The sequence below is a fragment of the Montipora capricornis genome, chromosome 1 (assembly GCF_036669925.1).
Source record: "Montipora capricornis isolate CH-2021 chromosome 1, ASM3666992v2, whole genome shotgun sequence".
Taxonomy (NCBI): Eukaryota; Metazoa; Cnidaria; class Anthozoa; order Scleractinia; family Acroporidae; genus Montipora; species Montipora capricornis.
The window spans coordinates 5,136,008-5,148,036 of NC_090883.1; the positions used below are offsets into that span (position 1 = coordinate 5,136,008).

The following is a 12,029-nucleotide window of genomic DNA, read 5'->3' on the forward strand; positions in this document are numbered from 1 at the left end:
TTCTTGTTGTTGTTCCAGCAACCCTGTGTTCAGTTTAGTTTGCAAACTACCTTTCCTCAAAACATTCGAACCCATAACATTGGGAGCCCGTCCAAGAGAGGAATTCATTTGTTTGCCGACTACAGAAACCAGGAAAGGACAGTTCAAGAAGAAGGAGTTACACCTAAAGTAAGAAGAACTGCACAAAGAGAGAGGATATTGTGTTTTTGATGTGAAATACTGCTATGGAAATGGAGAAGCTTTTGCAGATGGGAAAAGAATTCGGATTGGAATGAGCAAAGCTGCTCGAGTTTGTAGAGAAGCAACAAAAGTTAGAGGAAGAAAAACGTAGACAATTGGAAGAGGAAAGAGAAGAAAAGCGTTTGCAGTTTGAAGAAGAAAAGGAAGAGAGACGTCAATTACTTGAAGAAGATAGAAGAAGAGAAGAGAGAGAAACTAGGTGACAAGAACGCGAACTAAGAAAGCCGAGCTGTTGATACAGAAAGAGGATATTGAAGCGGCAAAAAGAGACCATGAGCTGGAGATTGCACGTTTGGCTGTGGAGAATGCTGACGGGTGTCCTGAAGTGAGAGAGGATAGGGCCAAGACACCAAGCTTCCCTCATTTGTCGATGGCAAGGACGACTTGGATGCTTATTTACAAAGATTTGAAAGATTTGCAGGGACAGCTAAATGGGAAAAGACAGGATGGGCTTCGAAACTTAGTGCTCTTTTGTCTGGACGTGCTCTAGAAGTTGATTCGCGGTTATCTGAGGAAGCAGCCCAAGATTATGACCAAGTAAAGATAGCTTTGATGAAGAGATATGACCCTACGGAGGATGGGTATTGCCGTAAATTTAGAGCATCAAAGCCAGAAGTTGATGAGAGCCCAGACCAGTTTATAGTGCGACTGGAAAGATATTTGTTGCGGTGGTTGGAACTGTCGCATACTCAACGTTCTTTTGAAGGCCTGAAAGATCTAATTGTAGAAGAACAGATTATTGACTCTTGTCCAAAAGAGTTAGCTATTCACCTTCGTGAAACAGCCCCGGAAACGCTTGACCAGATAGCGAAAATCGCCGATCAATACTTGGAAGCTCATGGAAAGCACTTGTTTAGCTCTGCGACCAAGAAGCCTTTAGTACAGTCCAGGACGGAAGAAACAAAGAACGCACAGAGTGATACAACAGCTCTCCAGTGTTACAAATGTAATGCCCGCGGACACAAAGCAATTAACTGCCCAACTCTAGCAAGAAAGTGTCTCCTATGTGGCAAGCAAGGTCATGAGGCGAGGAGCTGTCGATCAGGTGGACGGAAGTCAGGAGGCCAAGGTAAAGATGGTTACCCTGTGCAACGTGGTCAAGTTAGCGCTGGCTGTTTGGTTAAGTCACCAGATCTTACAGTGAGTTTCACAAAATTTTTGACAAACGGTTTGCGAAGTTCGTTTGAAATTCCCGAAGTTCCCTACAAACTTGGCAATTTCATGACATAGTCGCCAATCAAATCGTGAACTTCCAAACGAAGTTGTGAATTTCACGCCGAACTTTGTTGGGAAGTTGCGAAGTTCATTGGGAGCGAAGTTCGCGCCATTCGGTGTAGTTGGGTTGGCTACATAATTACAAATGAATCCCTTCACATTGCAAGGCAAAGCAATTCCAAGTTCTGTCAGGGAGAATATTATTGAAAGCTGGTTGGAAGGGAAAGGACCATCACAAATAGGAAAAGAGCTAAGACTACGGAAACAAACCATTGCCAACATTGTCGATAACTTCGTTCGCAGAGGAAATGCTGAAGCTGAAAAAGGAGGAAATAAAACCCGCTTAGCACGCACTGACGATGTTAATATTTATGTTGAGTACTGTAAAAAATCAAAGCCCAGCATTTATAGCAATGAGATTCAAAGCAAATTGGTGGAAAACAAAGTATGTTTGCCTGAAAATGTCCCGTCAAGTTCTTCGATTAGCCGAAGCTTAACACAAGATCTGGGTTATTCTTTCAAGAAAGTTAGCGTAATTCCGCAAGAATCACTAGCACCTGAAATAGAAAACAGAGTTACTCAATATTTAACTGTTTGTTCGGCTATTGATCCGAGAACAATGCACTTTTTTGATGAGTGTTCAGTGGTAAAGACGACTGGAAATAGGAATTACGGACATTCAAGAATCGGTCACCGAGCTTTGGAGGTTCAGCGGTATGCAAGCAATGCTACCTTTACCGTAAATCTTCTGCATAATATGTATGGAGTTGGACACGTCAAGTTGTTACCTGGGCCTTCTAATGGACTTGAACTTCTTCATTTCTTCGCAGAAGCATTACAAGAAGAAGATATTTTTGGAAACCTGCTTCTAAAAGTTGGCAATACAGTCATTTTAGATAACTGTGGTTTTCACCACGCCAGACATGTGGAACCAGTGTTAAGAAATATGCTGGCAGCCCGTGGAATTGCCTTGATTTATCAACCACCTTACCATCCCCAATATAATACCTGCGAACACTGCGTCAGAGTGTTGAAGGGATGGCTTCGAAAGCATTCGAAGTTTGCCGAAGTGCATAGAGATGTTGCTATTTTCCAAGGCCTGAGCACAATCACGCCCGGAATGTCGCTTAATTTCTTTAGGCATTTATGGTTACGTCGATTAAGTATTTAATACTAGTTTTTAGTAATTTGTACATTGCCAAAATGTGAAGTGCATTGACTTATTTGCTGAACCTTTTGTAAAATTTTTAATTGAATTTTCCCAGATGTCACCCGACACCTGCCTAAAAATAGAAATACAATTTGTTGGTTTATTAGGTAACTCTTCCACCCATAGTGGTTTAAAAGTATAAAGGTTTTTTTTTTCAGGGTATACATCACTCTAGAAACAGCGCCAAACAAGAACGTTTTAATGTCGTTTTGTTGACGCAAAAGGCTCCATCCGTCTGGTCTGTACAGTGTACCTCTCAAATAAATTTACATTTCAGAGAAGTAAAGATCATGAAATAAGCCTTGCTTGGTTGAGAATCGTTTACTTGTAAAATTATGTCAGCCATAAATACCACTTGATTTTGATGGTCTATTCAATTTCCCTCTTTTCACTAAAACAAATATCAACTGTTGCATTTATTTACCTAATTATAAAATTATCTAGGTTACATGTAACTCAAACTTGGAACCGCTACTCTCGATTCGGTTTACTAATTGGAATGTCTATTTGAATGTTTATTCAAACTCAATGTTCGCAGAACAAAACTCAACAAGCTAGGACGTAAATGAAATAATTCTGGGTTTTGTTCCTGATTCCTTTTACCATCGGTCTATTACTGTTTTATACAATGGCGAAGTCATCAGCTTGGATGTAAAATTTAAATGACTATGCAGAGAATTGGCACTTAATTTTTAGGATCAGAGTCTGCAAACTGCGTGGCAATATTTACCAGTGTATTTAAACTACCCCATCTACCAGGGCTTTCAGGACTCTGAGTACAAGGACAACGCAATTCTTCAGCCGCCGCACTAGAACTAGAATTCGTCATCTCAGTGTCACCCGCTTGAAAACTGCGAATGGGAAGTTGAAAGGGGAACAGGAAATGGAGTTTGCGGATAGTACATATTCGCGAAATTCGGGAGACTGCGTATTTTGAAAGCGCATACTGTGCATGTGTGATGCGTTTAGGGCAACACTCTGTATATTTACACTATGGCCGGCACTGAAAGGAATTGGATATCCGTGTAGATTGTAATAATGTGGCACTGCGAATGAGTTACTGCTTACGCGGGCCGCGTGCAATTTATCCTTAATGTCAGAACTTGAACTCGAACTGCTTGAACGGTGCCGCTTTCTCTTTTTAATCTTCTTACTCTTGCGTTTTCTCCGTCGGTAGTCATCGCTGTCACTTGATGAAGTGCCACTGTCTTTAGTATCGTCCTTTGAAATTACATGTGACTTAGATGTCTTCGGTTTACTAGTACTTCCTTTCGCTGCATCTGCAGAGAAACTAGACTTAACCGGCGACGTGTCTACAGTATTCAACATTAGCAGAAGTTCCTGCTTGATCGAACAAATCAGGAGAATCGGCGACTTGCTGAAGATTCTTTTTACATTTTGTAAGAAGAATGCGTAACTGCTCGTGATCGTCTGAACACACTGGCGGAATTTTTCTATCAAGGAAATTTCGCAACATGCGCACATCTCACATAAGTTTAGGTTTGTTTGTCTTGTACGAAGGATCAACTGCATACAAACGTGGGTCAAATTTTTGATGAAATGAAATTCGTTGTTTGATGAAAAATCCTCCAAATTTTTTTGCTTGATTTTCAAGTTCCTGAATTTCTTTTTGTTTCCTCTTGAGATCTGCTCGATTCTGTCGTCAACACGTGCAAACTTACGGGCCGCATTTCCACCTTTGACTGCATTTCTCGGTCGGGTTGAGACGTTCCATTGATTATTTTTCGCTCTACTCTCTTCCCTCTAATTGGCAGTGGCGATTCTTCCTTTAGGAAATCTAGTTGATACATCAGCAAGCTTTTTGCCCCTAAAGGTAAGATTAATTCCTTTGAAAACATCACATCAACTTGATCCGAAGTAAGAAGTTTTAGTTGAAGCCTGCTTGTAAATTGGTTCGCAGAGAGTGTTTCAAAAATTAGCTGACATGTTTTTAGACAATGCCCTCGTGAAGGATCAGGCAGATATTTCCTTTGAAGAAAAATCTGGAGTACTGTACCGCTTATACGAGCATCCTTACGTGAACGGTGGTAAACCGCTTAAACAAGTTATACTACCTGAGAAGTTGAGATGCCCCATAATGGAAGTAGCTCACGGATCGATTCATGGGCGGTCATATGGGCATCAAGAAAACAACAGACAAGATCCAGAGTGCGTTTTATTGGCCTGAAATTCATGGTGACGTCACCCGATTTTGCAAGTCCTGTGATGCGTCAGAAGGTCGTAAGTAAGGGATCTGTGCCAAAGGTACCGTTAGAGAAGATGCTGCTGATAGACAAGCCTTTTAAGAGAGTAGCAATAGATCTTGTTGTTCCTATCAGTCCCTCGAGTGAAGAAGGACACAGATATATATTGACACTGGTAGATTTTTCGACTCGCTACCCTGAGGCTGTGCCACTTGAGAACATTGACACAGAGACTGTAGCAGAGGCATTGGTAGATATCTTCAGCCGTCTAGGAGTACCAGAAGAAATCTTAAGTGATCTGGGTACGCAGTTTGTTTCTGACTGTATGAGAGAAGTCACCCGACTACTAAGCATTAAACAGCTTACAACAACACCCTATCACCCGATGTGTAACGTTTTGACAGAGAAGTTCAATGGAACAATGAAATCTATGCTGAAGAGACTGTGTAGTGAGCAGCCAAGACAGTGGCATCGCTGCATAAACCCGCTGTTGTTTGCTTATCGTGAAGTTCCCCAAGAGTCCACTGGTTTTTCACCGTTTGAGCTGTTATATGGAAGAGCTCTTAGAGGACCAATGGCTATACTCAAACAGCTGTGGACGAAAAAAGTTGACGAGCCTGAGGTAAAGAACAGTTACCAGTACGTTTTCGAATTATGAGAGAAGTTAGAAGATACCCTTAAACTAGCCCATAGTGAACTGGAGAAAGCCCAGCAGAAAAGCACTATTACGACCGCAAGTCTAAAGTTAGGAAGTTCCAGTCAGGTGAGAAAGTGCTTCTACTGCTACCTACGGACCATAACAAGCTACTTATGCAGTGGAAGGGTCCCTTTGAAGTTAGTTCTGTAGTGGGTCTCAATGACTACGAAGTGAAAGTAAAAGGCAAGAAGAAAATTTACCACGCTAACCTTCTTAAAAAGTACTTTGAGCGAGAGGAGACTACACCCGAAGGAGCAGTAGCTGGTGGAGTAGGCGCTTCGTGTGTAGACGATGCTGTCGACTGTGCAGCTAAAGCTGATGAAGCAGAGGGAGAAAACGTTGATTTTTTAGAGCTTGGTGGATATGTAGCCAAGGAATCAATCGAAGATGTTAACACTGGACCAAATCGGACGGATGACCAACAGAATGAATTTATGGATTTGGCTAAACAGTTTACGAATTTGTTTACTAAAGCACCAGGTGCCACAGATCTCGTTCAGCATCATATCAACCTCATTTCAGACCAGCCGGTTAGATCAAGACCTTACCCAGTACCTTACAGCATCAGAGAATCACTGAGAAGAGATATTGCCGACATGACCAGAATGGGAGTTATTAGAGAGTCCAGTTCTCCGTATGTGTCACCTGTGGTTGTAGTGAAGAAAAAAGACAACACAAACCGTGTGTGCGTTGATTATCGGAAATTAAATAAACTAACTGTATTTGATCCCGAGCCTATGCCAACCGCTGAACATTTGTTTCAGAAGCTTAGTGGAGACAAGTTCTACTCGAAAATTGACCTTAGCAAGGGATATTGGCAGATAACAATACCAGAGGAGGACATACAGAAAACGGCGTTCGTAACATGTGACGGGTCGTACGAGTTCTTGAAGATGCCGTTTGGAATGATCAACTCGGCAGCAACACTGAAGCTTGCAATGAAGAATTTGCTAGAAGATGTAGCCAATGTTGATTTCTACTGGGACGATATATTGGTTCACACCCGTACGTGGCAAGAACATATTAGAGCCCTAAGAGAGCTATTTTCGTGCCTTGTACAAGCGGGGTTCACTATTAGACCTAATAAGTGCCTATTCGGTGTAAACAGTGTGGATTTCCTAGGCCATCGTCTCGAGCAAGGAATGATTGGTCTATATCAGGATAACGTGGAGAAAATTAAAGATGCCCCAAGGCCAAGCACAAAGAAACAGGTGCGATCTTTTATGGGTCTAGCAGGATACTATAGAGATTTCATCCCCAACTTTGCAGCGATCGCAGTGCCCTTATCTGATCTCACACGGAAAGGCCAACCTAATAAAGTTGAGTGGGGTGAAGCACAAGAGAAAGTCTACCAAACAAGTGAGCCTATTTTACGTCTCCCCGATCCAGCTAAAACTTATTTCTTAAGGACGGACGCCTCCAACAGTGGAATCGGTGCAATGTTAACGCAGAAACATGATGAGAAGTTGTTTCCCGTTTGCTACGCAAGCAAGAAATTGACAGGTGCAGAAAGGAACTACTCCACAATTGAGAAGGAATGTCTAGCGATTGTATGGAGTATCAAGAGATTTCATCTTTATTTGTACAGAGTCTCTTTTGTTCTTCAGACGGACCATGAACCCTTAAAGTATATGAACAGTGCTAAGTTTGCCAACGGAAGTCTTATGCGTTGGGCTATGTTTTTGCAAAGTTATTCATTCAAAGTTGAAGCCATTAAGGGCTCAGAGAACGTTGAAGCAGATTACTTGAGTCGTGCTGAGGAATGACATTGAACTGCCCCCTTATTTAGCAATTTTTCTTGTTTAGGATAAATTTAGGAAATTTCTTCAAGAAGGGGATTATGTTACGAAAAATAGCATTGCGTGACAAGCGTTACTTTCTAGAAGCTTCGCGAGAGTTCATAGTTTGTTTATTTTTAGGTTCGTGCCTACCGTATTTACCCGTGTATAATACGCACCCCAATTTTGGACTGCATTTTGAAAAAAATAGAGCAAAAAGCAAAACTAGTGTGAAAACAATCCATTTCCTGGATAAGAAAACAGTAAAGTAAATAAGCCAATGTAAAGTGTTTAAAAACTGAAACCTTTAACTTGTAGTCACAATCGAACAGCACTTCTCTCACACAAGATTCATCATCGACAAGTTCATCTTGTTGTCCGTCCACAAGATCGTCTCGTGTGTTATCATGGTTTTTTTACTACTCCATATTTGACAAAATGCGACTCAATCATCTCTTCAGGCAGAACTGAGGTCAATCCGCCAAGAATTACTGCTAAATTGGTGTTGTCTCTGCTGCTTTCATGCTTTCAGTCACACGAGCTTCGAAAGCATAAACAAGCAGGCTTGTTCGTCTCCCCAGTCCCAACACGTGGAGCACGCCAAACTCTTCATTCCATCGGCATCGCTGATAACCCTGTGCTTGTTTTCAACTTTAGGCACCGTTTTCCTCTTGAAAATCACCCTTGGTCTTAATTTGGTCCATCAGCAGCACGCGCCAACAAAACAGTTGCGTGACATTAATTTTCTTCTCTGCGGTGTAATGTTGATCATTCGGTTCCGCGGCATATCGAAGATCAGTGGCGTTTTGTCCATATTTCCAGTAACATGTAGTGGGTAGTTGTGTTCTTTGCAAAGTTTTATAATATAACAGTGTGAAATCGGATGATCTTCAGCGAAATTAACGAGCGTTATTTATCAGAACGGCATCGTAAACTCCGGGGAGTTTCATGGCCATTTTGATTTTCAGTTTATCGCTCAAAAGTGAAGGCTATGTTGTTCAGTTTTTCATTTAAAAGGAAAGGAAAATTTACTAGTGGATCTTGGTCAAGCCTTTTACTTTTCAATCCAAAACCAATGTGTCTTTGTTTTTATGCTAATGAGGGACGCGTGTCTAAAACAATGGATTCCGTGTATAATACGCATCTCCATTTTCGGAGCTGTTTTAGCGGAAAAAAAGTGCGTAGTATACACAGGTTAATACGGTAAGCAAATTTTCGAAATCGGTGTATTTTGTAATCTTTCTATTAATAGATTGATTACTATTTAAGAAAGTTCTAGAAGCTTATTGTGAGAGTATGTAAGTAGACGAGTCCTAGCAAAGTTTTTTCTAACTAGTTTTTCACAAGCAAAGAGAGTTGGCGTTAGCCGTGTTTAGTCAACTGTGACAGAAGCTGTGTTTATTTAAGTTGGCGGAGGCCGTGTAAGTTTGTCGAGTACGTGTTGTTCAGAGTTTTACTTTGTGGAAACTATGTTCAATTTGGAATAAATCTTCTTGTTGTTGTTCCGGCAACCCTGTGTTCAGTTTTGTTTGCAAACTACCTTTCCTCAAAACATTTGAACCCGTAACAAAGGGCTAGAGTGCCATCGTCTCTTTTCACAGGCCCAATGGTTTTCCGTGCCTTAGGATCAGCGGCTCTCTTCATAAGATTGCAGTATGCACTTGTCGATTGGACTTCGCCAAACATTTTAGAGAAATATGAGGTGTTGGCTTTTCGTAGCTCTGATGTAACATTGTTTCTGGCCTTGTTGTATGCAGACTGCTTCTTTGAATACTTTGTACCTTCTGTTCATTTTGAGTCGAATATCACTAGTCATCCAGGGGGAGGAAATACTTCTAATTTTCACATTCTTCCATGGGGCATGCTTGTCACATAAGTCATTAAAAAAGTATTGCCAGGCCCACAGATTATCATCAGGGTTGTCAAATATGGACGTGATATTGAATGGCGCACTTTCGATGTCATCTCTGAAACTTCTTATATCCATTCTTTTGTAATCTCGTGTTTTGACTACTATTGGTGGCAGTCTTTTGTTCTTAAGCCGAATAGTCACAAATATTAAGTTATGATCCGATATCCCCAAAGGGAATACACCTGTAGCGCTGACAAGATCTTTTCTTGTGGTTACAATAAGATCAATTAAGAAGCTTGATGTTATCGTTTGTCTTGTGGCTTCTTGTATGACGTTCTCCATATTAAACATCTCGAAAATGGAAGGCAGTTTGCTAGTGTTTGCGCTCAATAAGCCCTTAGTAGAGAAGTCGCAGTTGAAATCTCCCATCAAAAAAAAGGTTGGAGGACTTCAGCCATGCCTTTTCTAAAAGGGAGTTGACAAGATCGAAGAAATGATCTGCGTCAGGAGGCCTGTACATGACTGCGAACAGAGCCGTAGAACTAGGAAATTTGATGTGTAACCAGATTCCTTCAAGGCTGTCAAGGCTCTGTCCTGAAAATAATTTTAAAGCAAAAGTTAAAGCTCTCGGTTTTTGGTTTTCGTCGGATTCAAATAAAGCAGTTTTTCATAATTACATAGATAAAGTGGAAAAAGTGAAAGTGATGTTAAGTTGTTGGAAATTTCGTAGACTTACTTAAGAGGCCCTGCGTCTAAGAAACGACTGATGATTTCCGGCTAAAAATAAAATCGGCCGATTTTTATCTCCCAAGTAGAGGCTACCGAATACTATTTCAAAATGAATCTCTTTTGTTCCAGTTTCACTTAAGACTAAAAATATCCAGCCCCAAACTGCTTCGGTCAGACCAACAGCAAAATCAGGCCGAAAAACAGCCCCCACAATAAAAGGGTTCAGAAGTGACTATCGCAACGCAAAATAACGACAAAACTACACAGTGTTGAAGAAAAAGGCCTTTTAATGCAATACCATCGAAAAACTGCTGCAGTGAATAAAAATAAATTTTCAAATATTACATACTAAATTAGATGGAGTGTTGGAGCTGATTTTAAAATAATTGTTGCTGTTGAAAGCAATCACAATAATGAATCAGACATTAGAGACATATACATCACGTTTCTGGAAAAACATTTTTCGGCCAAAGTATACTGATCTTGTACAAAGTGTTCAAAGTTACCTTAATTACCTTTATGTTGCCACTTCGTCGAAACACTTCTCTTTTGCCAATACGGCCGTGGATAGCATGGTAAACGCCACTTCAAACCTTGCTAGGCGCTCAAATCTATCCTAAATAGAAGTATATAGAATTAAAAGAAAACGAAAGATGAAAGATACGCAGAAAAAGAACATGGCTCGAAATTACCATCTGCCAAGGAGAGCTGAATCTTGGAAATGTTGTCGCGTGACAGTGATCATTTCGGGTTCATTTGTCCAAACGGTGGTGGAATCCAAACAAATCCGTGAAATATAAGTAAAACAAAAACAATCTTTCTATCACCAGAAATCGTGAAGTGAAACAGTTTTAGTTGTTCCTATTAATGACGATAAATTCAGCCTCAGCTAGTTTCCAAGTGCTTTGAATGTGGGCAGCATGTATTCCGTTACATACATTCCAACAGATGTTATGGGTCAGCACTTGCAGTGGTCAGCGGGGTTACTGTTACGTTGCCACTTCGGCAAAACACTTCGCTTTTGCCAAGACACCTAAGTAGAAGGACGTAGAATTAAAAGAGAAAGGAAGATGAAAAATACCGAGAAAAAGGAAAATTACCATCTGGTAAAGAAAGTTGAATCTGGAAAAGACTGAAAGGAATGGCCCTTTTAGTGTGTAATGGATGGCAAGATGAATAGAGTAGATGTTGGTGTTTGTCTGTAGGTTTGGTGTAGAGGTCAGAAGATATACCCTACTTCCGTTGTTAGTCAAAGAGACAATTACGTCAAGGAAAAGTATGCTAGTAGAAGAGTGCTGAAACGTTTTATAGTCATTTAAACAGAAAAACTTCTCTAACCGCCGTACCGTCTTGGCCGCAGCATTTTCTGATTTATGAAGTCACGACAACCTCGTTCCCAGGGTCTCTCATCTTACCGCACCCTGGAGCTTTAGGGGATGGTAAGATGAGAGACCCTGGAGTCACGAGTGGACGCTTCTGGCCAGTGGTCTATTGAAAAAATCTGACTCAATGTTCTTTTTTTGGGCTAGAATGATTCATGTCAATGTTTGCCTTCAAGGAAAAAAAAAGATATTGGAATACTGTCGTCCCCGAAGACGAGGAATACTAATCTTGGTTGTTAAAACTGAGTTCATTACTCTCAAGAATAACCTTTTTTTTTTCTCAATGCGCTAGTATCTGGTGCTATAAGATGCAGCTGTGATTGAGATTCAATTCTTAGCACTTATGCGGATTAGCCTCCTGTTGGGTTTTGTATTTCCTTGGACATTAAAATATCGGAGAGGACATCATAAAAAAATACAGGAGAACGGTAGGATTTTCCAGTCAATGAACGTGCCTCACTCATTTTGCAACTTCATTTTGTAAATTGGTTTAGTGATCTCTTTCCTGCGGAACTTTCCTTTGCAGAAAGAGATTCTAATGACCTGGTCTTCCATTTCCCGCAATACGGTCTTCAAGAATTCGCAATTGTTACACAAAGTATCGTGGATGTGATGGCATTCAACTTTAAAAGCGTCGTCGCTGTTATCACAAAAATTAAAATTATGGCAGTGGTCTGAGCAGGTACTTGGCTGGCCGTCTCTGCAGTTAATAGGATACTCTG

General features: G+C 40.8%; 1 protein-coding gene across 1 annotated transcript; it reads left to right on the forward strand.

Moving 5' to 3' along the window:
• The first annotated feature begins 1,600 nt into the window (after window positions 1–1,600).
• Window positions 1,601–2,626, forward strand: LOC138055250 (uncharacterized). Its single transcript, XM_068901230.1, has one exon. The coding sequence runs from the start codon at window positions 1,601–1,603 to the stop codon at window positions 2,624–2,626; it is 1,026 nt and encodes a 341-aa protein (XP_068757331.1).
• The last annotated feature ends 9,403 nt before the right edge of the window (window positions 2,627–12,029 follow it).